The sequence below is a fragment of the Choloepus didactylus genome, chromosome 10, assembly GCF_015220235.1.
Source record: "Choloepus didactylus isolate mChoDid1 chromosome 10, mChoDid1.pri, whole genome shotgun sequence".
In the NCBI taxonomy this organism is placed as follows: Eukaryota; Metazoa; Chordata; class Mammalia; order Pilosa; family Megalonychidae; genus Choloepus; species Choloepus didactylus.
This window is the reverse complement of record NC_051316.1, coordinates 100,538,731-100,565,380: the sequence shown is the minus strand read 5'-3', so window position 1 is coordinate 100,565,380 and position 26,650 is coordinate 100,538,731. Positions and strand designations below refer to the sequence as shown.

Sequence of the window (26,650 nt, the reverse complement as noted above, 5' to 3'; positions counted from 1 at the left end):
GAGTAAACATTCCTCAGAATCACCCCCAGAGATCATATTTGTCAGCTGAAAACCAGGAGAGGAAGCTGTTACATGATCCAGGGCCCCATTTGGGCAACAGGCATCCTGGATCTATGCATAACTGTATAGATGGGGTCTCAGGACTGGATGAATTCCAGACAGGGTGATGGCCTTGGTGGACAGTCTCTTTAGCTCTGTGCTTAGAAGAAATAGACCTTTCACTAAAGTCAAATCTTTCAATTGCCAGTAAGTACCTAATCTTAGGGAAACGGCAGAGAGGATGCTGGATCCTGTAGCCCCTGTGCTTTGTCCCCTGGCTCATCAGAGTGAATCAGCTCAGGAGGACTTCACTGGGGTGCAGTCTGCTGGAGAAGGAAACTGGATTTAGAACTAGGGACCCAGAAGGTATCATGCCAGGATACAGCCAGGAGTCAGAGGGAGGTCTGAGCCCCCTCTCAGCTGTGCCCTGGAGGAATCCTGGAGAATCACCTCTCCCCTCTGAGCCTCCAGATCACCTTGATAGAAGGATGATTGGGCTCCATCAGTGGTTCCAAAACTATGTTTTAGAAACAGAAGGTATATATAGAGAAACACACACAAAAACAAAACCAAACTAAATTAATATATTTTCAAAGACACACATATATCTAAATCAACATTTGAAAAATGGATTGGAAGAGTGGTTGGGGGTGGGGAGAGAAATGGCATCCAGGATGGGGGATGGAAAAATATCTTTAATAATTAGAGAGGGGCCTTCCAAAGTCAATGATGATAGTGCACCATGAACTGAGGTTTACAGTGCAGGGTAACAGGAGCTAGGGAAGCCCCCGTGCCTAAGAGGACAGGTCCACACTCATCTTCTTCAGCTGCTGGGCTTGCTGGAGGACTTTGGCTTGAACTGACAATTCTGCAGCTAAAGCAAAACCTGAAACACACTAGAATGCTCTCTCTCTCCCACTCAAGATTTAGTGGTGGCTCTGGGATCTGACAAGGCCAGTGTGAGACCGAGTCTTGTGCAGAAGCAGATGGAGCCCTGTCTCCCATCCCGATTCCCTTCACTTTACCACGTCAAATTCTTCCCCATCTTCCAAACAGGCTCCTCTGTGCCTTCCTCCCTGTCCCACCCCCAACACCCTCCACCATCACACTCACATCTATTCTATGAACTTCTCATCTGATAGGCTCCAGCTCAGATGCCTCCTTTGGCTCCCACAGCCTATTGTAGAATGTCTGCTTATAACATTTACCAGACTGGGAGCTGCCCCAGGGCAGAATCCTCTGGGACCCTTATGAGTCTGCAGTGTCAGCACAGGGCCCAGCAGAGAGCTTGTGTTCAGGGAGCTTAATGGAGGACAACCACCAGCTTCATTTCCTACAAAGCTCAGATAACAGTTCAGTGTGCCTTCATAATGCACAGTTTACTAGCTGGAAAATGATACCAATTTTCTGGGAAGGGGGATTGCACTGTCCAACAGCCCAGATACTCTGGGAGCCAGGGGCCTGAGCCCTTAACCAGAGAACAGGAAAGAAATGGAATCCCATGATGTTCTAGATTTAAGTGCCAGCACTTCTACTTGCATTAACTTTATTTATTACACAAATAAGACATTTACAAAGCACGACATGAAAGGTATGTAACAAAACAGACATTGGTTTTACAAAAAAGTGCTTACAATTTTTTTCCATGTGTGTTTTCCCCTTTGTATTTAAATAAATAGTCTTGACAACCTGTACATTCCCAGGCTGTTCTAACAGGATGGTGGAGACATGTTTGAACTGGAACATGCTATGGCCATGTGATCCACGCAAGGAATGGACCCCGGGAGAGGCTCAAGGCAGAGTGGGTACTCAGTGACCCTGGGCAGGACTTGGCTGGCCATTGACCAGGTGGTTGCAATAGGACTTTGATCATCAGGAGCAAAAAGTCAAAGGAAAGATTAGTGCTCCCTAAGGCCAAGGATCATCCCCAGTCACCCCATTACCATCAGGGCCCAGCACTAGGCCAGGCACCTATTACTTGCAAGATGAGTACCGAACTGAACTGTAGTAACCACATTCTGAGTGGTGCCCTCTCTTTGCCCTGGGTCAGCTGTAACTGTCTTCAGGAGGGAGAGGAAACAAGCTTCTTCCTGGGCCAAAACCCTGCCTAGTTCTCCCCCAGATCCCAGAGCAAGAATGGCATACAGGTTTTCATTTTAAGTGCCAGCTTCAAGCATTTGGACTCTGAAACCTTATCCAGACTTAGTGAGATAGTGTGCTCTGATTGATTAGCAATGCCTGCTGTGGTTAAGAACAGGGGCAGCAGCTGCATCTGTACCATGAACTTGCTTTCCCTGTCCTAGAGTCTCCTTCAAAAAGCAACATAACATTTAACCACAGCAGGAAGGAGGACTTGGGCTAAAACATGCTTAATAGCAGCCTCTAGTGAGAAATGCATCAGGATACCAAGCAGTTCTAGAATTAAGGGATAAGCTTGGGACAAGTCAAAGTCCCCTGAAAACATAAATCATGGTTGGGTGTAGCCCAGGTCCTTTTGTTCGTGGTGGAAGAGATGAAGCAGGATGGAGTGGAATAAGAGCACAGCTGTGCCTGGCCTCCACTCTGAGGAGTGGGTGAGGCTGGCTCTGGGCAGGCTTGGTGGGGAAGCCTAGAGGTGCCAGCTGGAACCTGGGGTTTGGCACTCCCACCCAGGCAGTGGGCATCCTCTCTATAGTCAGAGCTGGGCTGTAATTAATATGCTGGCTTCCATGTCACTGGGCTGTGTTCCCCAGAATTGCAGCAGGATGACCCAGCCTTCCATCACTAGTTCACCCCAGAGAAGATGCAGCCCAGGCACCCCCATCAAGGACAACAAGTGGCAAACAAGGGTCCCCAACTCTGACCTGCCCAATCAGAAGGGTCATCACAAAGATCAAACCCATCTCTGCTATTTCCCCTGGATAACTGGATGGAGTAGCCCCACTACCACCCCTGCCGAGTTCTCTCTTTCCTCTCATTAAAATGGCTAGTGCTTCTTCTGGCACCATGTGCCATGTCCTTCTCCTTGATCTCCAAACCAAATGGGGTTCTGAAGCCTCCTATCCCCCACCTTGTCCCCTGCTCCTGGGTCTGGGCCTCCATCTCTGCCCTATTGGGCCTCTCAGCGTTGCTCAGTGTATCTTCTCTCTCTGAGTTAACTTGACATAACCAGACAGATGGAAATGATAAAATTAGAACATAGCTTTCCTTTGGGGATATCCCATAAACACTGTAGAGTTTTCCAGACAAAAGCAACAGAGTGGATAACATTGGGAGTTGTCAGTTATTCAGAATTCAGAGGTGATTCCAAGGAAGTAGTAACTAAAGGCCAATATGCGGGGAAAGAAAACCTATAAATTAGAAGGCTGTTGGCATCACACAGTTCAATTCTGCCTTTCAGTATTGTAATCGGCAAAAGTTGATGATGACTCCGGTTTAAATGGAAAAAATAAGCTGTTTTCACCCTGATTCCAAATTTCAGGGAGCTCTGCCTCCTGAGGGGAAGACTCTGTGGTGCTCCTGAAGGGTTCTGGTTCTCAGCAGGAAAGGGAAAGGCCAGGCCCGGGGAGCCAAGCCGGTGAAGGGCAGGATGTTGGATGGGGATGGATGCAGAGGCGGGTGGAACCCTGGCCGTGGCTCGGACACCGGATTTCAGTGGCTGAGGGGCAGCTGTGGGGTGCCCATGGATAGATGCTGAAGAGCCGGAAGTGTCAGTACTGAAAAAGGATGACCTGCAGGAGGAGAGCCCAGGAGGCAGTTGAGCTGGGGGCCTGCCTTGCCCAGCAGCCCCCCAGAGATCCTTGAAGGCATGGAAAAGGAGGGTGGGCTCAGGGCCCAGATCTGGGTTCAAATCCTGGCTCTGTCACTTACTTGCTGTGGGACCTTGGGCAACTCATTTCACCTCTCTGAGCCTGTTTCCTCATCTGTAAAATGGGGATGACAAATCTCTCTCTCAGAATCTTGGGGAGATTCAGTGAGATACAATAAGAGCAGCAAACATTTACTGGGAGCTTTGCCCTGTGCCAGGTTCCTTACATGGATTATTTCACTGAAGCTTCAAGCCTGTCAGGAAACCCCAGCATGACCTCTGTTTTACAGGAAGGGACTGAGGCTCAAAGAGGTGGAAATGAATGAGTCCACTATCATACAGCTGGGAAGTGGTGGGCCCAGGACTGGAACCCAGGCCTGGCTCAAGAGCAAGATATCTTTATCAAAACACATTGCCTTAGCCTCTCAAATGCCACCATGACAATAGCCTTTGAATGCTTACCATACAGCAGGCAATGGGCCAAGCATCTCACATGCACTTCATCACCACAAAGCTGAGAGGCAGGTGGCTCAGACACACAAGGGGTGACCAAGGACCCTCCGTTCCTTCTCCTCTCCCTCTCCCACCCAAAGTGCATGGCTGGTGTCTCACTGCCATCAACACAGCATCTCCTAAAGGTCAGGACAAGGGTTACTGGCTGGCTGATTACTAGGATGTGCCTTTTCACAATAAATTGTCAGGAGGGGGTTTCATGTGATCCAAGGACATTAAGTGGGCATGGCTATGAGGCTGTTCTGTTTTCTGGTCAGGAATGTCACTTGCCCAGAATCAGTCACCACGAGCAGATGGAGCAAAGCAATGATGATTTCAATCAGAGTAATCAGGGAGCACTTTCTCGGGCCAGGCACTGTGCTAGGCTCTTAGCATACCTTTTTGCCTTTCCTCTCCATAACAATCATAGATGGTGGGCACTATCATCATCCCCATTTTTCAGATGAAGAAACCAAGCCTCAGAGAAGCTAAGTATGTTCCCAGATCTTCACAGACAGGAGGTGGCAGAGCTGGGATTCAGAGTCTACCTGACTTCAGAGCTCATGCTGCGCTGCCTTACGCCAACCTTGGGCAATGCTCCCCTCTGGCCCCTAGGACACCTGGTTTAGGGTTCTTATTAACCCTAATAAGGAACTCTTATAAACCCTAATAAGGAACAACCCTGGTTGAGACCCTTCCCCTCTCTGGGCCTCAGTCTGTCCCTCTGATCCCTGATTTCTAAGAACCTTCTAAGCTCAGAAGTTGTAGGATCAGGGGACATGACCAAAAAGAAATGTGGTTCTGGAAACTCACAGACATGCATGGTCAGTGGTGACATGAAGGAGTCTCAGGGCACTGTTCTCCTGGCCAGGCCAGCATTAGTCTTTTTGAGTGGCTTTTAGGGCCTGTTCCAAGGGAGCACTGAGTTTCCTCACAGCTAGGTTGGCTCAGGCCTAGAGGAACCTGGGAGAAAGCCCATGCAGTCCTATGCTGACCACACACAGCCCCACGCCCTGTGGTCCCACCAGGCCCCATGGGTTTGGCAAGATGTAGCTAGAAAAGGTCCCCATGGGGTCGAGGGAAGGCCTGGCACTGAGAGTGTAGAAAGTCAGGAAGGAGGGAGAGATACTTTTCTGCAGAGCTTCAGATGCAAAGTTGGAAACGGGGCCCAGCAAGAGAGAACTCTGACTCATCAGCCAAACCTAGTGGTCAGAAACCCTTTACAGCCAAAGCAGCCAGATCACAGACTGGGCTCTTCCTTCAGACTGAACCAGACACAACACAAGCTTAGCTGAGCAACCAGAAGACAAGGGCTCTTCTCCAAACACTGAGCCCGGCCCTGTGTAGTTCCAAGGCTCCCCACTGCCCTCCAGATCATGCCCAAGTCTCTCAGCTCAATGGTCCAGGCCCTTCATTAGTGGCCCCTGCCAACTCCTCCCACCTCCCCAAACCTCAGCCACACTAAACACCCTGAAGTCCTCTCAAACCCAGGCTCCTCCAGGCCTCTGTGCCTGTGCATATGCTGTTCTCTCAAGGTGGAATACTCTTCTCCTCGTCCCCTGCTTCTCCCCCAGAGCTCATCACTCCCTCTTCTGGGTGCTCAGAGGCCATGTTTGTTCCCCATCCCAGCTTGCCCTGTTCTTGGAGCCTCCTGCTGTAAGCCATGAGCTCCTTGAGGGCAGGGACCATGTCAGCTCGCCTCTGCAGCCCCAGTGTCAGGGCCCAACAGAACAAATGCTTTCCTGACTTGGGAGCAGCTCCTAGTCAGGCAGTTCTGGAATCAAGGCCAGATCTGTCCACACTCTCTTTGTGACCTTGGGACAGCTACTGCTCTGTCTGAGCCTCAGTTCCTGCAGGTATGACATGGAGTCATTATCATCCTTACCCTTCTCCCAGGGAGGCTGTGAATGATGAGGTCAGGGAGAGCACTGTATAAACTATAAAGTGCTGCGCAAATGGAAGCAATTATTGAACTACATGAGCTCCAGACTCCCCAGACGAGTCATGTCACTTCTCTAAGCCTCAGTTTCCTTATCTTTACCATGAGGACAGCCTTCCTCAGACCCATAAAGTGGTTGAGAGATGTCAGGCAGACGATATGAGTAAAATGCCTGCCACAAGCCAAGGAGGAGCTCAACAAGCAGCAGCTTTTATCATATGACAGTCTCAGAGGGGTTCTTCCGGGGGTTGCTCACCCACACATGACAGCATATGGTGTTGAACACTACTGTCTACTTATACACGTATCTGTCCAACTAGACTGGCTGTACGTCCACGCCAAATGCCTTCCCCCGCGGTGTCCAGCACAGAACTGCACACAGTAGGTGCTCACCCCACTCCAGACCTTCCCAGTCAGACTCTCGGGGCTAAGCTTGGGAATCTGTATCTTTACAAGTTGCTTGGGTGATTCTGAGGTACTCCAAGCCTGGACTGTGCTGGGATGCAGGCCCCCAAGGGCGCTTCTAGCTCTAAGGCCCTGGCCCTGTCTCCCAGGACCCCAACACCCTCTGATTCACTGGCCTCTCTGCCCCCTAACACATCCTTCCAGAGCCCCCACTGCCCCGAGATCAAGTCCAGACTCCTCCGCCTGGCAGCCCTGAGGCCCTCCCCTCTTACCACTCTTCCTCCCAAGCCTGTGTGCCAGCAACAGTGAACTGCTCAGGAAAAGCAGACGTGCTGTTCCCTTGACCTGTGCTAGCTTTCTCTTCTTCCTGCCCTGACAAACTAATTCATCTTTCAAACCTGGGCTGAAAAAGCCCCAACTTCCTCTGGGAAGTCTTCCCTGTGCCTCTCCTGTGCCGCCCACCCCCAGCCCCTTGGCTTCCACCATCACGGTTTGATCACACTGTGTTGCAACTGTGAGGGTCTGTCTCCCCCTCTCGACTGTGGTCCCCCATGCTTTACTCATCTCTGTGTTCCTGGCAGCTGACCTCAGGGCTGCTGGGCATAAGTCAGTACTTAAAAATGTTGGCTGAATAAATGAATAAGGTGAATGAGTGAATGAGTAAACGCACAGGTTCTTATCCAGGCTTTGTGACCTTAAGCTACCTGGGCCTCAATTTTTCCCATTTCTAAAACTAAGAAGAGTGGTCTTAGAGCAGTGACTTTCAAGACTAAAGGTGAGGTGTCTTCAAACTGCTGAGAGGGAGGTGAGGCACCTGTTCCCTTCACCCAAAACAGCCCATCCACTTCCGTCTGTTGGGAAAAGATGAAACAAAGAGTTCCAGTGCTTTACAAAAAACAAACCTTCAAGCCACTGGACTGGGTGATGTCTAAGCACCCTTCTGGGTGTTCAGTTCCGCAGAGCAGCCCCTGCCGGCCAATCAAGGTTAGGTGCTAGCCCTCTAGGCCCCCACCAGCACAGGATATTCACTCCCAAAAGACAGAAATGGAGGAGGAAGAGGAGAAGAAATTAGTGAGATGATGGGAGGCAGGGTGTTGTTTGATATATGCCCTCCCAGGAACAGCAAAGATTCAGTAAAGCAACTAAATGCACAAATCGGAAGAAGAGAAGGCCAACTGTTAGCAGGGGCCACAGGGAGGCCTTTGGGACTGGCAGTGCACACACAGAACCATGGCAGTGGCTTGGGTGAACGATTGCCTAGGGAGCCACAGCAGGAGCCAGGGCCTGAGCGTTCTGGGTGGAGAGGATCTGCCACAAAGCAGCATGGTGCCAGCTCCCCAATGAGGAATGATGCCAGAAAGCCATCCCTGGAGGATCGCTTTGACCCCACCAGACCCAACCTGGCTCCATTTACCTTCTCACCCCGGCTGGAGAGCGGCCCATCCATATCGGCTTTGAGGTGGACTGGGGGTGCGGTGTAAGGCAGCCGGCAGTGCACCTGCCCGCACTGTACCTGACCTGTGGACGAGAGGATGCCTTGGAGCCTGTCCCCAGCCTCCATGTGGGATCCCACCTACTGCGTGCTCTGCAGGCTGGAGCCCTGAGACCTGTTCTCATCTCCGCCACTTACCAGCTGCATGACTCTGGGCAAGGCTGGTTGAGATGCTGTATGTGAAAGTTCTTGTAATCTCTAAAGTGCTATAGGATGACTAGGTATAGCTGTCTGGTTACTGATAAACAATCACGCATAAATGAATATGTACTGAACACCTTCTGTAAGCAAGGCTGTGACCCACCTAATTAAGATCCTCCCCTGTGGCCTTGTACCTTCTGATCTGCTAGGTATCCCCAAGGCTTATGGCCATATTGCCTAGGAGATTCTGTACTTATATGTCATCTTCTTCGTGATGCCTCCCTGATCACTCTAATAATAATTGTCACCTCATGCCAACACCTACTCCCATCCTCCCTGACCTCCTTCCCTGCTTTATTTTTCCTCTTTAGCACTTATCACCATCTCTCTTACTGTATATTTTTATTATTTGTTTGTTATTGTTTTTTTTACATTATCCATCTTTGTCAACTAGAATGCAAGCTCCATGAGTGCAGGAACTTTTCCTGTCTTCTAAATTACAGATCTTTGTGGATTTCCAGTACTTGGAATGAGGCCTGGTACCTCGTAGGTATTCTTTAAAGATTTGAGTGAGTCTCCTACTTCAACATCTAAAACTGTTAGAGAATGTCCATCCCTGTGTCTGATCCAAATCTTTCATGCTTCAGCCTGCTTACCACTACAGTGGAAAAGTCCATTGCCTGTCTCTTCCTTAGACTTCATCCTCTTTGGTCACAGGGGAAAGAGGCTTGGACAGAAACTTACAATTGATATGTGACTTGGGATGAGTCACTGTGCCTTTCTGAGCCACAGTTCCTCCATCTGTAGAATAAAGCAGTTGGATTAAATTGGGGAGTCTTGACCTGCAGTGTCCTAGGGATCCATGAAAAGCCTGAAATTACATGAAAAACTATGTGTGTTTGTGCATTTTCTGGGGTCTAGTTCCAAAGCTTCTACCCTATTCCAAGCTCTAAGGCTCCAGGAAACTAAGGATCCTTCACTTTAGTTAACTGCAAAGCAAAGTTCATTTTTCTGGGGTCTGGTTCTAATACTTTTATCAGCTTCCCAGCTCTAAGGCCTCAGAAAATTGAAAACCCCATGACTTTAGTTAACTGTGAAGCAAAATACTGAGGTGACTTTTGGTCATGCAACAAGAGGCAACAGGTCCAGACACCCTTGGCACCTCCTGCTCCAAACTGGGTTCCATCTCAAGGTAAAGAGAAAAGGGCATTTTCACCCTCTTCTCTGGGCATCAAAGATCTAGGCCTGGTCAACAAAGTGTGGGCACAGAGGGCTGGCCAGGGACTGTGGACGCCATCGCCTCACTCCCAGGGGGGTCACCAGATCCAATACCAACTCCACACCTAGTGCTGGCTGGTTGCCCAGACCCCTGGTACGTAGAAAGAACCTGGTCCTTAGTGCCTTTAACAGATTAACTCTATGTGGCCTAAACATGTCATTGTTTAGAAAAGAAAGGGAGGGGAGAGTCCCTCCTACTAAGCCAATAGTTCAAAAATGGAATAGATTAAAGAGACGTGGTTTTCCACAGGCAACCGGTGCAGTAGTCAGGACACTAGTGACTCTGGACTCTTAGCTCTACCAATCATAACCACCACCACCATCCCAACAGCAGCTAATACTTACTCAGTACTCACTAAATATTAAAGACGTTAAGTTGGTTATCCCATATGATGCTCACAGCACTGCTTTGACATAGGTACTCTCATTATCCTCATTTTTACAGATGATATTTAGGGGAGGTAAGAAACTTACCCAACATCACACTGATAGTGTCAGGGATGGGATTTGAAGCCCACTAGTCTGATTACAAAGCCCAGACTCAACCATTAAGGAGTACTGGCTCCCACTAACTTACTGTGGGCCCTTGGTCTCCTCATCTATACAATGGGAATGGTGATCTCTGATGTTTAGAGGCATGGTCAGCACAACATCTGGCACATGGCAGGTGCTCAGGAAACAGTAGTTCTCTCTCTGACCATCCTTCCCTTTCCTTCTTGGAGCCAGAGAAGGGAGCACTTGTGGTTGTGGGTATATGTGTAGGTATGCTGAAGTCACTTCCATTTTGGGGGTCAGGCCCAGGTTCAAGGAAATGGTCAATGGAGACCACCTCAGAGGGAAAGAAAATCTGTCATAAGTACTTGCTCAGTAGCAAACTCCCTGAATGCTCATCCCCAGAAATCCACATGGCTTGCTCCCTTACTCCTCCAGGTTCCCGCTCAAAGGTCACTCCACCATGACACCTCCTTCTTCCCCACAACACTGATTCCCAACTCACAAATCTGTCCTTCCTCTATTTACTGATTGTCCACCCATCTGCCACTCTGGAATAGGAGCTCCAGGAGCACAGAGGCTTTGGCCCATTTGTACACTGTTGTATCCAGGACTTAGAACACAGAAGGCACTCAAAACTTCAATTACTGAATTAATGAATGGACTCAATCCTGTGGGGTAGGTGATTATGATCATCTCAGTTTACAGATGAGGAAACTGAACCTTAAGGTGGTTGGGGGGGTTGCACAAGGCACTACAGCCTGGGTGCTCCTGCCACATTGGCTGCATTCTGGTCCCCCAAACATACCCATGCCACAATCCTTTCTGAACTAGGGCCTGCCCACACTCGATTTCACAGCCCCCATCTTACTCCCCACCCCTGGTGCTGCACAAATTCCTACCCATTGTCTGGGTCTCAGTTTGCTGAGAGGCAGCCCCAGACCTGCATCTCCAGAAGCTCCTATCCAGCACCTCTCCTATTAGAATTATCACATTTAAAAGGACATGCCTGTCTGTCTAGTTATTGTTCTATGCTCTCCATGACGACAAGGGCCTTGCCCATCTTGTTTTTCCGTAGTCCTTGGCTCTGGAAAATATTTTGTGAATGGTTGAATTGTTTCGTTCCTACTATGGGTTCCGTTCCACCGAGGCAGAACCGGGGAACTACCTGACCCCGCCCCGCCCAGGTCCGAGCGACTGCAGGGCCTCCGTCTTCACCCACCAGACTCCACAAGGCCGCCCCATTCCTCGGCCGCTCCCGCGCCTCCACACCTCCCACTCCCGCGGGCCAATTCGGCGGGTTAGCCGCGGTGACTTACTCTCGATGTAGCCGTGCAGGGTGACCATGCGCGCCCGCTCAGGGCTGCTGAACGGGGAGTAGTGGATGTCTTCGGACAGGGCGGAGGGGAGGCGGGACGGCGGCGCCCCGGAGGGCGGCACGGGGTGCTGCGGTGTGTGCTTTTTATGACGCGCCCGGCAGTTTTGGAACCACACCTGGAACGACAGCCTCAGCAGCCTCAGCCTCGCAGGAAAGGGTCGGACGCACCGCCGAGAGACTCCAAGTGGGACTGCCTCATTGTCTCCGGAGGAAGGGCGGCCACCTGCGCCCCGGACCCGCACCTCTCAAGCTTCGCGTTCGAGGGCCCGCCCCCACACCTCGAGGCCCCGCCCCAGACCCCGAGGCCCCGCCCCAGACCCGAAGCCCCGCCCTCTAGCCCCACCTGGATGACCCTCCGGCTGAGGCCCGTCATGTCCGCCAGCTTCTGCAGCGTCTGCGCGTCGGGGTTGTTGTCCTGCGCGAACTGAGCCTGCATAACCTGCCGGGCGCCGGGGGGCTGTGAGGCACGAGAGCGAGGAGGTCTCCAAGGCCCCGGCCCAATCAGAGACTCGGGCCCGAAGGCCACGCCCCAGGCAGCCACAGCCCCTCCCCGCCATCATTGGAGCCCGGCAGAGGGGGCGGCTCCAGGAGGCCTTCTCAGCCCGGCCCATGCCCCGACCGCTCGGGTCCTGACCCGGTACCTGCAGCTGCTCAGCGGTGAAGGACGTCCGCGCGCGCTTGGCCGGCTTGGGCTGGCTGTCCTGTTCTGAGGGCACTGCCCCCTCCAGCGTGAGGCCGTTCCCTGGGGGCGACAGAAGCGGCTGACCACGCGTCCCCATCTCTTCTAGTAGCAGCCTGAAAAGGACGGGGGTCGGGGGAGCTGGTCCCTGGAAGGGTCAGGAGCGAGTAGGTTGGGAGCGGGGATCCCAGGGTCCTAGACCCTGAGCTCAGTTTTTGGGGAAGGAGCTTTCATTCCTGACGCTTTTCTTTGTGTCTCCCAGCCCTGAGAAGGGGCGACTTTATCCCTATTTTATAGCGGAGGAAACTGAGGCTCCTGCCCCGGACTATTCGACTGGTATTCTGCAAGCTGGCTGACCCCAGCGCCCCAAACTAGGCTCTCTCCTAGCTAAACTGGGGGAAACCAAAGGCTGATGGAGATAGAAGACAAGCAGCTTGCAGAACTACGATCTCATTTTTGTAAAAACGAGTGGAAGAAAACAAATTGGAAGGATTTACACCAAGGTGTTAACAGTGGTTACTTCCAAACAGTAGGAACCATGGAGACTCTCTACTTTGAATATTTCCATAATTTTTAAAGTTTTCGCAACAGTCATTTGTAGCCTTTTTTTCTCTAAGGTTTATTAACTGGGGTATATGTTAGATATTATCTTTCCATTAATATTATTTTTACAATCCTACTAAAACACTAAAAATATTCCCATTTTATTTTTAAAACCTCATTTTTCTGAATACAAAAGTAATACATGCGCCTTATCAAAAACTCAGAAAATACAGATAAGCACAAAGAACAAAATAACAATCACCAATAAATCCACCACTGTTCACAATTTATTGTAATTTTTTTAAATTAGGAAAATACTATTTTGAAGGGAAAAAATCACTTCTATGTACATACTTAGAAGAAATCTGGAAATATATACACCAAAATGTGAGGGGTGGTGGCATTGCGTGATCTTTATTTTCATTTTTTTTTTTTTCATTCTCCTACAACGAACTTGTGTTTGTGTAGCTGAAAAAGTAAAAGAGTATCCAACACTCAGGGCTAGTCAAGAAGGGAGATCCAAGACCCCAATCCCTAGCCCCTCTGCCTGGTAGGAGTGTGGGGTCAGTCCTGGCTATGAGAACTAGGGTATAACTGGCAAAGCTGGAACTAGGAGTGGTCCTACTTTGTCCAGGTGTGGTCCAGTGAGCCTGAGGTCACCAATGGACCACAAGGAGGGTCAAGGGGGGGGTAGAAGCTCTGTCTCTGACCCTTGGGTTTTCATCCCCACTCCACTGCTGACTTGCCTGCCACTGCATATAACTTCATAGCACCCCAGCTTCACTTGTCCCCACCTAGCCCCATTTAGCCTGATTTTGACAGGAGAAAATGATGGTCCAGGTGTGGCCACTGGCAGGAGCATTCTGGGGGACTCCAGCTGGTCCCCAGTCTAGCACCTGGAAGTTAAGGTAGGATGGTTCATACTGCTTCCTCAAGGTAGAGCTGGCGATGGAGCAGTTTGTGATAATAATGTCTAATAATGGGGGAGAAGGAAGGGCAAGGATTGGTGTGCCCATTTTTAGATGGTAAAATGAAACTGATAGAAGCTGCCTCCCCGGCCTTATGGCTCTGATCAAGAGAACCTGGAGCGTAGGAGTAGGGCAACATAGTATGGTGGTTAAGAGCCTGGGTTAACAGACCTTTGGCAAGTCAAATACTGCAGATTATCTCTGCCTGTTTTCTCGGCTGTATAATAGGGATACTCCAACCTACTTCCTAGGGTTGTTGTAAGATTACATAAAATGCTCCATGTCACAGAGAAATTAGCAGCTTCTCTGTCTTCACAGACCTGGCAGGGGGGAATTATGGAAAGGGTCCCACCTCTGCCCACATTCCATTCTCCATTCCTCTTCTCCAGCGCCCAACCAACTGCGACTCAGTCCTCAAAATCTCTGGAGTACCTGAAGCCACCCCATCCCTGGGCCTTTGGGTCTCGGGTAATCACAATGTCAGAACCAGAGGAGATTTAGAGATCACTCTAGTCCAACAACCTTCTTGCACTGATAGGGAGACTGTGGCCCAGAGAGGGATAGAAATTTCATGTCAGCTTAGCAAGCCAGAAGTGAAATTGAAGGCCCAGTCTCCTGACTCAGAGGCATGGACTCTTTCCCCTCACAGTCAGACACCCTGGTCCAGGATGAAAACCCCATCATCTGGCTTGGAGCTGCTGGGGTGGGAGGTGGGAGAACTGGGCCATGTCCTCTCTCCAGGACTGGCCTAAACCTAGTTCCAGGCAGCTGTAGGGGCTGAGCCCCTGGGCCAGTGAGACCTGTCCCAAAGATGATGTAAACTGCCTCGTTATGAGAATCATCTCCAGCAGTCATTGAGTGCCTTCTGGCTTTACAACATCAGCTCATCTCTCTTTGAGAGGGTATCCTATCATTAGCCCTATTTTACAGTGAGGAAACACAGTAGCAGAGACCTGCAGTGACTTGCCCACGGTCACACGGTGAGCAAATGGTGGTTCCAGAAGGGCATGCTCCATGTGCAGTCCCACCCCCACGCTGCCTCCAGGAAATATAAGGAGCATCTAGTCCCTGGAGGCGTGGGGGCGGTTCCTGGGGTGCTGGGGCGAGGTGGGAGAGGGCTGGGGGCAGAGGTGTGGCTGAGTGCTGGGCAGGGTGAGTTGGGTACCGTTCTCGGCGGCCCTCTTGAGGTTCTCGATCATGGTGTCGTAGTGAATGCGGCACAGCACCTTCTCCTCCACCAGGCCGAACTCCTCGCCCGTTGACAGCTGGCGCTTGCATGAGAAGCAGGCGAAGCAGGCCAGGTGGTAGGCGTTTCCGCGCGCGCGCCGCACCCAGTCGCTGGCATAGATTTGTCGGCCGCACCGTGCGCACTTGGTCCCGAATCGACTGCGCGACACGAGGCAGGGAGGTGGAGCCGTGGTAAGGGGAGGCGCAGCAATTATCCCTGCCCCCCTCCTCCCACCTGCCCACAAGCGCCCAAGTTCCTAGCCCCAGGGCTTGGGTGCTGCCCCTCTGTAGCCAAGTCCCACCTAGGTGGTGAGCTGGTGGGTGATTATTTTCTTCTTGGCACTTTTCTGTTTTGCAAATTTTCTACACTAACTGCTTATTTTTGTGTATTAATTTGTTCACTAAACATTGTAACTGGTAGGAAAACACCATCATCATCATCATCATCATCATCATCATATAGGCAAGTTTTGAGCATTTACCATGTGCCCAGCAAGATTCTAAGTGTTTTACATGGATCCCAACTAATCCTTATTTCGCAGATGAGGAAAATGGGGACCAGAGAAGTAAAGTGATTTGCCTAAGGTTACACAACTCACAAGGATAGAAAACCGAACCAGTCTGACTCCAAAGATGAATAAGCAGAAGCTGCAGCTACAGCTTGGCGTACCTTGGAAGAATAGACAGTTATGCACTTAGTGGTTCTGTGGCCCTGGGCAAATTATTTAACCCCTCTCGGTTCTTATTTTCCTCTGATGACTATAGCAAGGACTCCTACTATTTGTCTAGTGCTTTGTAGTTTACTAAGCACTCACTAGTCTGAGCACATGCCAGAGAACCATATCCCAGAGCCCGTGACATTCTAATTGAATGTTATAAAGACAAAATAAATTCTACCCAGACCCATAAGCCCAGTTCAAATGGCCCTTCCCCCTTAAGCCTTCTCTGGTGATACCTCTCCCCATTCTCCCTCCAGCTTTGTAGGTGGCTATTTAGTTGCAGCTGCCTTGACCATAAGACTGGGAAGCCCCTTCCGTTCCCTCTTGTCCCAGAGGTCAGCCCAGGGCCTGACCCCAGGGCACCAGGGAAGTTTCCTTCCTAGCATGGATGACTCTGTGACCTTTTTGCAACCATCTAAGCCCCCATTCCCTCTGGTGTGCACTATTTCAGGGAATGGTGTCACCATTTATCTAGTTCTTCAAGCTGGGAAACCTAAATCATACACTCCTCCTTTACTCAAGCTCACATCCAACCAATCATCAGCACCACTGGTTCCATTTCCTAAGTATCCCTGGAATCCATCTCCTCCTCTCCATCTCCACTGCTACCTATCTAGGCCAAGTTCCCATCATCCAGCCCCTCACTGCCAGTCTCTGACCAATCTCTCTGCTTCCAGTCTTGTCCCTGCCAACCCATCCTCAACAAAGCAGCCACAGGGATGTTTCCAGCATACACATCAAATCCTGTCCCTTCCCTGCTTAAAATCCTGTAGTGACTCCACCCTGCCCTCAGGATCTAGTTCAAGATCCCCGGAGTTTACAGTGCCTAACATACCCCATCCTCTTGAAGTCCATCTTCTCCCTAACCTTCTTCAAATCTTTCCGTACCCCCTCCCCCTCCAGTCATGAGTCCGAGTCCGGCTCAATGGAAGATCAGTCCCAGGTCTCTGCGGCCCCCATGAAACAATTTTATTCCCACCCTCAGGCCTTTGCACATGCTGTTCCATCTCTGAGATGTGCTCCTCTCCCAGAGTCCCACAGCTTCCTGCGCCACTCTCTCTCAGCATTGATCCACGGGGTTTATAAATGATTCCCTGGCTGTCACCGCCGCCTCCCCGCCCCACCCCCTCCACGTCCCTCAGAGGAGGACCAAGAAGATTCGCCTCTGTATCCCAAGCGCCCGGCACCCTTCCACCTAGAGAAGGTTTTCGGAAATGCCTGTGAGCTCCTGGAGCAACCAGTCCGGCAAAAGCTCTCTGGTTGCAGCCTTGCCTGTCTTGGCAAACCCAAGTAACTATCGGTCTTGGGTTGAACCGAGGGCGGGAGCGAGAAAGACGCGCGGGTCGCAGCCAGCCCTGGCTCCAGGATGCACCCCAACTCCTTCCTCTCCAACAAGCAGTGCGAGGGGACACTGCCCCTGGCGGCGCGGTTCGCTCCGGCCAACCGCCCGCCTAAGCAGAGGCAGTACCCGACTTCGGAGACTCGGCTTCCCGAGGGAAGCGCCCAGCACAGCCCGTGATCTCTGTTCCCAAAACTGCTTTAAAGGGAAAAGGAAACCTCTTTGCCCACTCCAGCCCACCCCTGCTGTGGGGCCGACCCTGGCTTCCGCCGCCCAGCTGTTGGCTTCCGAAATGGTAGTCCTTTCGGGGTTGCGACCCGCCGCCTACGGAGTTCTTGCTGAGGGCAGGGCACGTGGGGCAAAAGCGCCTTCAATGCACCCTCAGCTTCGTGGCAACGCGGTGGGGTGAGGACTCTGGCCCCCATTTCGCTCATATAGAATCGGAGGTTCCGGGTGGGGATTGACGCGTCCAAGACCAAGCGCTAGTTTCGGGCTGAGATTGGGGCCCCCTCCAAGGGGCAAAAAGGACCGAAAAATCTGAAACAGAGGAACGTGCAGACGGGAGATGGGGAGAGCTGGGATTCGGGATGGATGGACAGGAAGGAAGCCTGGTGGGACCGCACCGTGTCCTCACTGCCAGCGGCGGGTCCTGGAAGCTCCAGCGCGCCGGGTGGGTGGTCCAGCCGGCTTGGGAAGGCTAGGGGTGCAGTCCCACGGAGGGGGCAAGCCGGGGCAAGGAGGAGCTCTACCCTCAGTAGTCCGAGGAGAGCAGCTGCGTCTCGGCGGGTCTCCGCGCCCCACCGCGGGTGCGCTGCACCCAAGTTTGGGCGGCCAACGGTCCTTTAGCTTGGCTCTGCGGGATTTCTCATCCTGTGTTAGGGACGAGTCCAGAACTCCCCTCGCGGCCCTCGATCTTCCAGACCCTCGAATGCCCGATGCCAGGGCCCGGCCTGCGCCTACCCAAGCCGCTCACATTACCTCCATCCTACGCGCTCCGAGGCAGGCGCCACGAGTGACCTCCAAGCGACTTCCTCTCCCGGTTCCGGAGGCAAAGGAGGGAAGATACCCTGCGCCTGTCGCACCAAATCTCCAAATGCTGTCCCTGGCCCTAGAACCTTCCCGCGCGCGCCGTAGTTCCGCTCAGTCAAATCGTCCTCGCGCTAGTTCCTCCGAGGAGTCATTACGCAGGTTGGGGTGCCTTGCCGGCCGCTGCTGCAGCGCGTCTCCCACCCAGGGAAGGGGCCAGCGGCAAAATGAGGAGGCTTTCGGATGAAGGCTCTGACGAACCGACAGGCTCCTTCCCAGGCGGGATGCAAGGCCCGAGCCGCCGGATTCCGGAAGCAGCGAAATCCGCGGCGAAGACAACGAAACTTCAAGCAAGAGGCGCTCAGGAGCCACCAAGGGAGCGTCGAAGGGACCAAGGTCTCACCTACTGCCACCCCAGTCTTGCTGTGAGGTCCGGGCACTGTGCGTCCCTCCCCGGTTCCCAGGGTGCGGTGGACGAAGGCGCAAATGACAGAGGCACTTCGGGGATGGAGAGGTGTCACACTGATTAGGCGCATCCTGGCATCTGCTGAAAGGAGCGAGGTGGGCATCTCGCACCACCTTGCCCTCTAGCTCCTGAGTGGAGAACAGAGATATTTGGGTACCCGTGGTCATGCAGAAGGAGCTGGGCGCCTTTGGTCAAGTCAGGCCCGCTCTCGCGGCCTACTTCCCCCAGATACCTCGTAGGCGCTCAGTAATTATTTGTTGAATCAATGAGCCTCAATGATCAGGTGCCCAACGGAATCTCGCTACAGCCCTTATTATTAAGCTACCCCTTTTCCGTAAGACGAAACCCAAGCTGATAGTGGGGCCGCCAATGTTATTTAGGAAGCCAGCGGTTTGGGGTGCCGAAACCCAAGCAAGGGTTCACTTATTTTGGATTCAGGGCACTCCCTAGATGGCCTTCGAGTCCATGTATGGAACAAGGGGGGTTGGAGGTGGAGCCCTTCCTATCCCATTTGCTACTTCCCTTCTAGGAAAACCCTCAGGTAAAGAAACCAGAGAAAAAGGAACCAGCAATTAAGAGGTTAAAACGCCGCGCGGCTCGGAGGTCCCGGCCTAGGCCCCTCCCCCGCGCTCCCCTCTCCGCTCCCCCAACATCTGTCCCCCAACAGCTGGCTGCCGCTGGGCCGCTCTCCGCCGCGGTGGGGGGCCGCTTCCCGGCTCTGAGCCTCCCGGGGGACCCTCGCTCTAGGGGGAGGGGGTGGGGTTCTCCCGCTGGAGCCCGCAGACCGCGCTCGAGCTCCAGGAGGAAGACCAGGGAAGGCTGGGGGCTTGTCCTAAGTCAGCTGGCCCGAGCAGGGGACAGGACCTCTGGCGGACAGCCGGTCACGGCCTAGCCTAGAACACTCTCTGAACCCCCAACACCCATAAATGCAAGGGGAGGTGGTTAACCCTTCACTTTCCACTCCCATGATCAGAAGCAAGGCGGCCAGGGACCATGGTGACCTGAACTTGGACAAGTTGTTGCAGTTCCCCGCCTCTGAGGCGGGCACTTCTGCCCTCCCAGGGTACACCCAAGGGGGAGTCCCACATCAGAGCACACAGTGGGAGCGCCCCTGTTCACTCAGTAGTCAACCAAACTGGACAGGGAATCTTGGGGCCAGCAGAAAGGGGTCTTTTCCATCTGAGGACCCCACCCTGCACAGAAGGGCAGCTGAACTATCTCAGAAACAGGAGTATTGGGGTGTCTGGGAGCAGGGACAGTGGAGTCAGGTGGCCATCGCGTCCATTCAGGTTCTGTCACTTGTTAGCTGTGTGACCTCACCTTTCAGGTCTCAGGGAGTCAGTTTCCCCTCCTATAATATGAGGATTTTGTGAGTATTATACTCACATGGAGGACCTGAGGAGTAAATGAGGTAAAGCATGTAAAGAGCTAGGCACAGTTTATGGCACAGACAAGAGCTCAATGATGGGGGTCCTCACCCCTGCCTAACCCCTCTTCCACTCTCTCGTTCACTGCATGACCCTGAGCACTTCACTTTCCACTCCCCCAGGGCCTCAGTCTTCCCAGCTATTCAATGGGCACAGTGCTCCAGGAGGCCGAGGGAGCCGGGAGGGCACTGCTGATCAGGCAGTGCCCCATCTGAGCAGCAGCTGCAGGTGGGCGGGAGGAAGGGGGCTATTGGCAGCTGTCTGGGGGATGTGGTCGCTGAGGGCAGTGGAGATATGAAAGCCTGAGAAAGGAACACTATTTTTCACTTCTTGGAAGAAAACAAAAAGGAAAATGGTCTTAACAAAAAAGTGAAGAAATTTAAAATCAATATCACATTTCCCTGGTGGTAACTTTTATTATGGTAAGACTCTCAGGGATTGAGGGGAAGTGGAAATCTGGTTGAACGCCCACCAGCTGGTGAGGCCCCCTATTTGGTAGATGAGTTGAAGAAACTGAGGCAGGAAGGTCCAGCAATCTGGCCAAGGGCACAAAGCCAGTGGAAAGTCCACTCCTCCCAGGAATGCAAGTGAGCCAGGGGCAACACTGAGACCTCCCCCACTGCCCCCACACTCTGCAGCCCCCTCCCTGGCAACCTTGGAGTTCCTTCCTAACCTCTAATTTCCTGAGCCACCGAGGATGCCGACTGTGCCAATGGGAACTGAAACAGGGTCCACAGGCCGGTGACAAGGAGCGGTGAGACAGGGGATAAAAAAAAGGAGAAACACTTCTCTGGTCAGAAGACCATGAAAGACCTGAGTGCCTCCTCCGCCGGGTTCTTGGCCACTCTCTACCTCCCGCTCCTGCCCTGTTGGTAGAGCTTGGCCTTTCTTTGGGCACAGTCCTCCAGTCCATGTCTCACCAGACCCTTCACCCTGGGCTTCAGGAAACAGGGGCCTAGAGACTCTCATTCAGTACAGGACCCCTCTCTGAGCCCCAGCTCTGGAGAGGGGAACCCTGCCTCCCAAGCCACTATTCACACTCTTTCCAGGAAGAACTTCCTCACAGCAGCCACCCGGAATCTGGGCTGCCACTCAGAGTAGACAATAGTCCTTGCTCCAATGGTTTTTTCTTTCCCTTTCTGTGGGTTTTGTTATTTTGTTACAGGTGGGGCTGCCAGGCACGTTATACCTGCAGGGAGACCTGGCTGGGGGCAAAATGATGGCAAAAGCCCCCACCCTTCCCCAGAAGAGCCACACTTGTACCTGCTACCCGGGGAATGTGAGCTTTTATTTCCCTCCATTTTCTTAACCAAAAGTCTGGTTTAGTTTTGCTTTTTGGGCTCTTGTCACTGGAAAAGGATTAGTACCCAGAACCTGCAACCCAGAAACAGCCCCATCCCATCCCTCCAAGCAAGCTCTGCTCCTCAAGCTGCCTGGGGGAAATGTTATCACGGGGTGTGCCTGGCCCCCACCCTGCAGATGGTAACAATGGTGATAATCTTGGCACTCAGAGCACCTGCCATTTGGGGAGCCATTCCCGAGCCTTCCCCCTTCACTGGCCTCCTCGGCAGCTCAGGGAGACAATCCTGGAAGAGGAAAACTGAGGGCAGAGTGACTTGCCAAGGGTACATGGTGATCCAACACTGGCCCAACAAAGCCCAGGCTCCTGCCTCTCCCCAGGGCTGCACATCCTACCTGCCATGCCACCGTACATGGGGAGTGGAAGGGTATCAGGAGCTGGCAGAGGCTCTGAACAGTAGAGTCAAGACCTGGGTGTTGACCAGTCCTTCAAGGTCTAGTGAAGCACAGTAACCAAGGAGGCTCAGTGCAGCCTGGGCATGAGCTGGAGCTAGAGAAGCAGCAAGAGATGACAGGCAAATGGCTGCAAGGTCTGCTAGACCCATCGTCACCAAGAGAGCTGGGAGAGGGTCCTGCCCTGCCTTTCTTACAGAGAGAGGCCCAAGCAGCATCCTTCTGGGGTCCCAGGCTAGAGCCTTGTCTCCAGCTAGCTGATGAGTCCAGGGAGCCCTGAAACAGCAGCAGCTGGCTTGGTTTTTCACCAACTGGAGTCAGGCCTAGAGCAGGGAGGTGGCTCTAGACAGTGACTCTAACCCCCATTTCCTGCCCCTGCCCAATCAATGGCCAGATGAGAGAGTGGTGTGAGACATGACCTCACACGCCCCACACACATATGCATGTCCTCCACAATGATGATCTCCCTCTGACATGCACACACATAGTGCTCCACATCCACAAACACACTTTCACAGAGATAGAACAGGCACACATCACACCTGAGATCTTTCAATGCCCAGCCAGAAGGCCGGCGGTAAGAAGGAATGCCCCCCACTCAGAGAGAACAGGGTGGGCTATGATGGGAATCCAGAATTCCCTCACCCCACCTCACCCTCTCACCTCCAGATCCATGTCTATAAACCTGTCTTGGCCACCTTGCACAAACACACACACACACACACACACAAAATCCCAACAGGCACATAGACACACACTCTGGACGTTCACACATGAACTGAAAGAGAAATTGCTTGTCAATAACAGAACACACACACACTATCCACACAGCCTTGACACAGTCCAGGGAAGCACTCACTCGGCCCAACTGCGCAGAGCCCAGATAATACAAGTGTGCACACACACACACTCTCACTCACTGAGTCCTAGGCCATCTGACCCAAGCCCCTCCCCACCCACACACTTCCCAGCTGCACATGCTTTCACACGCATTACACAAAGGAAGAGTCAGCTCCTTTAAGGATGCTTCTTATGCTTTCCCCAGAGTACCCCAGCCCAAAATGCTGCAAACGTCCCCCCTCGACTCAAGGTCCTCTCTTTTCAGGTCCCTGAAGACTCAACACCAGGGGCTGGTTCCCTTGCCTTCCATCACATTCCCTGACTCTCAGAGAATCTTCCTGCAGTGAGGAAGGTCTTCCCATGAAGACTGAAGCCAAGACCTCTCACGGAGGAAGAACGGGAAGGATGTCTGTGGGGTGGAGGTGGGGGTGCGGGGTGAGGGGGCTGTGGGTGAGCAGCTTTCTCCACTTCCTGAGAAAGCACTTCAGAACAGGAATCCCTCTCAGGAACCAATCTCCTCGGACTCAGTAGACCCAGTGGCCGGGCCTCAGGCCGGGTCCAGGCTTCCTGCCGAGAGGCTGCGGCGCCCGCAGCACCACTGACCTCTCAATGACCTAGACCCCATGACCGGGTCAGGCCCCCGCCGCGTGGCTGGGAATGAGGTGTGCGCAAGCCGCCGGGACGTGGAAGCGCAGCGGCAGGAAGCCGGGACACTGCCCTGCGGCTCGGAGAGCGCGGCCCTGGGCTGCGGCGTACGATTCTCCCTCTTCCCGTCCCTGCCGCCCAAAGCCGGAGTCAGAACCTGGACTCCGGAGAGGGCCAAGCTGGGGCCGGAGACGACGACGGAGCTGGGACTGGAATGGGAGCCTGGGACCCGGTCAGACCCGATATGAGACACGCGAACGACGCCGGGGTCTGAGTTGAGGCGGGGCCGAAGACCGAAGCCAGGGAGTGGAACGTGGCACAATGGGGTCGGAGCTGAGACGCATTCAGCGCTGGTGCTTGGGACCGGACGAAACTCGAACCCAGAGCGGAGCCGGAGTCAAAACCGGGGCAAGAATTTGGAACCCAGTTCAGGGTCCCGCCCGGGAGAGACTGGGGCACAGCTGGAGTCGGAGAAGGGTTCCAAGGGGAACCCAGAGCCGGAGCGCATGGAGATGCAGCCAGATCGCGGCTGGGGTCCGGTGCGGGGTCAGGCCAGAGCCGGGATGTCCGAGCTCGACGGAGGCGCTTGAGGCCGGAACTGGCAGGACCCGAGACCGAGCCAGAGACGCGACCGAAACCCAGTAGGCCGTGGGAACCGAAGACGAATCGCGGGGCTGAACTTATGCGGGCACCAGCGCGCGGCTTGGAGCTCCGGGTTCGCGGCGCTGGGAGCCGGCGAGTTGGGCTTGCGCCGCGCGCCGGGAGTGCACTCCAGACGTCCGGGCTCCGGAGCCCGAGACCACGCGCAGCAAAGGCGACCGCCGCGCGCGCCGGGTGACTGCCTGCGACGACACTGCTGGCCGGGCGGTCGCAGCCTACCTGAAGTAGTCCATCTTGCAGAAGATTTCCTTGTTCTTGATGTAGCAGCTGTTCTGCTGCCGCAGCGATGTGCGACACACGGAGCACTCGAGGCAACGCACGTGCCAGATGAGGTTGTTGACCTGGAGAGGCGGCGGGGGTGGGAGCGGCTCAGAGAGGGCCTCTTTTACGCCCGGCCCCGGCCTCCCCGGCCCCATTTGCAGACAGGAACTGTCAAGCTCAGAAGGTGCATGTGACTCCCCCGTTTTTCTTCTGTAACAATGAGACTCAGAGAGCTGGAAATAAACTCTTCCCATTTTACAGATGGGAACCCAGGGGCTCAGAGACACAGACGCTAAGACTTGCCCAAGATAAGTTCAATCAGGAAGCGGCTGTGCCGGGGTTCGAAATTAAGCCGGCGATGCTTCCCGGCAGTTCTCTGTAACCTCCCCTCTTCTCCCCTAACCCCTCAACATACACGCAGCAACCTGCCCCTATCTGCTCACCTTGAGCAGATACCGGTCCAGGATCTCGAGGCCGCAGCTGGAACAAATGTTCTTGCCGGCGGACGTCACGGAGGAGGCGGCAGAGGGCGGCGAGCAGACAGATGGTGTGCTGGGCGTACAGGGGGAGGCCCGACCCTCGTCCTTGTCCAGAGCGCCTGCCAGGGCCTCGGCGTCCGACTGAGCCTGTGGTGGGCGAGAGAGGAGAACGCGGCGCTAAGCTCGGCGCCGAGCGATGCTGCTGCTGCTTCGTAGACATATCTAGGGCCCCAGCGCGCCAACTAACAACGAAATTCCCCCGGGACTCTGGGCCGTGGGCTGGAGGACCGGAATGGAGGGGCCTACTGGATAGTAAGGGACGACCCCAACTTTCAGCATGCGCATCGTGGGTGCCAGGGGCGCTCAAAGCCTACATTCTCGGCCGGAAAACTGAGGCTCAGAGAGGGGCGGCGCCCGCGGGAGTTACCCAGCGCGTGGGCAGCGGTAAAGCCGGGCCAGGTCCCCAAGGCCGGGCCATGGGAGAACCGGGGACCGAAAGCAGGGCAGCGAGGACTCACCATGGCGGGCGGCGCGGTCCCCTCGAGGCAGCGGGTGGTCGCTTTGCAGCCGGACCCAGGCTGGGCCATCACCTGGGGGGCGGGGGAGGGGGAAGGGAACGCAGGCGACCGCGGCTGCAGAACTGGCTGCGCTCAGCCTGAGCCCAGCGCCTCCCCGCGCCTGTTATATAAACCGGCTCCGAACAATGAGTCCTAACTTTGTAGTGGGCATTTAAAGCCCTTCCCCACAAAAGCGGTGTCTCTCTAATGAAGCAATTTGAATTTGGATTGGATTTTTTCCCTCTCTCTCCCCCTCTCCCTGCACTTAACCCGTGGCTCTTGAAGTAATCGCTTAGTTCCCTTGCAATCCAAGCCTCTGAGGGGGAAAAAAAACACGAGCACACACAAACTACCTGCAATTAGAAATTGTCGTGAATGCCCAAGATAAGAGGTAGCCAGAGTGTCAATTCCAACTGTCAATCAGTGAGATCCATCAGGCCGCCCAAAGAATTGCAAATTTGATTTTTTAATGGTAGTAATTAAAAATCGAATTTTTTCTCCCTCCACACACCCCCCCCCCTTCCTCGCTCCCTTTTCCTCCTCTAGGCACAAAATGCAAAAAGGAGAAAAGAGAGAAAGAAAGAAAATAAAAAGGAGATGGGCGGGGGGCGGGGGCGGGATGGGATTGAGGAAAATAAAAACCCTTGAGCCTGGAGCATCAGCCCGCCGGCTCCGCGCGCGCCGCGAAGTCTACGCGGCGATATTGACACGGATTCGGGTGCCTTTCGCGGGACAGTCTGAGGGAAACTGGGGCAAAATGGGGGCAAGATCGGGGGCGAAACGGGACCAAAAGGAGAAAAGAGATTCATCCAAAAGGAGGAGAAAGCACTCTCTAGCCTTTCGGCGCGCCCGGGACCAGCCCCGCTTCGGGATTCGCAGCGATGTGTCCGCACAACCCCCGGTGCATCGGCGCTATCAGCGCCTATTCAGACGGACAATAACCGCCTCGCCTCCTCTTGATTCGCCTGTGTCTTTGCTAAATCGCTTTTTGAGAAATTCCTCCAACATTTGCATAATGTGTTCCCGCTTTCCGCGCCGCCGCCCCCACCCCCCGCGCTCGCGCGCGCTCGCACACTCACAGACACTCACAGGCGCACCCCAGCACCCCTCCTCTCTGCCGCCGCCCGCCGCCCGGCCCGGCCCGGCCCGGCTGGGTCTTGGTCGCTGCCTGGCCCTGGCCGCGGCCGCTCGCCCACTCTCTCGTTGGCTCACCTGGTCGGTGGCGGGGCCGCCCTCGGCCGGCAGTCGGCAGCCCTCGGGCAGCGCCGGGGCGGCGTTCTCATGCTTCCAGTACATGGGCCGGGGAGCGGCGGGCTCAGCGGACGCGCAGTGCGGAGAGCCGCGCCGAGGGGGGCCACAGTCGCAGCGGGAGCAGAGGCTGAAGTAGGAGCAGCAGGAGAGCGAAGGCGCCGGCCCCAGCGCCCGCCCCCGCCCCGCGCCCAGCCCCGGCCTCCCTGGCAGCCGCCGCCGCTGCCTCGGAAGAAGGTCCCGACAAACTTGGAGAGGTCCCCCGCCCCCTCCTCCCCCTCCTCTTAGTCCTCCTCCTCCTCCTCTCCCTCCTCCTCGTCCTCCTCCCCCTCCAGCTGCGGCGGCGGCCGCCCTGCCTCTGGAGCCCCGCT

The 26,650-nt window shown here is 54.0% G+C and overlaps 1 protein-coding gene across 2 annotated transcripts; it reads right to left on the bottom strand.

The window, feature by feature from the left end:
* Nucleotides 1-1,153: 1,153 nt before the first annotated feature.
* Nucleotides 1,154-26,414, bottom strand: LHX6 (LIM homeobox 6). Of its 2 annotated transcripts, XM_037798501.1 has the most exons (10): nt 26,244-26,414; nt 24,993-25,064; nt 24,439-24,621; nt 23,954-24,075; nt 14,799-15,019; nt 12,085-12,185; nt 11,787-11,882; nt 11,385-11,559; nt 8,077-8,180; nt 1,154-3,749 (listed from the first exon to the last, which is right to left on the bottom strand). In XM_037798501.1, the coding sequence occupies exons 1-10, from the start codon at nt 26,325-26,327 to the stop codon at nt 3,729-3,731; spliced, it is 1,179 nt and encodes a 392-aa protein (XP_037654429.1). In that variant the 5' UTR covers nt 26,328-26,414; the 3' UTR covers nt 1,154-3,728. The 2 variants fall into 2 exon arrangements, with proteins under 2 accessions (XP_037654429.1, XP_037654430.1); XM_037798502.1 differs by lacking the exon at nt 8,077-8,180.
* Between the last annotated feature and the right edge of the window lie 236 nt (nt 26,415-26,650).

Excerpts from the sequence above, each read along its gene's own strand:
- LHX6 (XM_037798501.1), bottom strand. The coding sequence starts at position 26,327 with ATGTACTGGAAGCATGAGAACGCCGCCCCGGCGCTGCCCGAGGGCTGC. Across the intron at positions 11,883-12,084 it reads TCACCGCTGAGCAGCTGCAG|GTTATGCAGGCTCAGTTCGC; the intron begins GTACCGGGTCAG and ends GGCGCCCGGCAG. Across the intron at positions 11,560-11,786 it reads TCAGCCGGAGGGTCATCCAG|GTGTGGTTCCAAAACTGCCG; the intron begins GTGGGGCTAGAG and ends CTGTCGTTCCAG.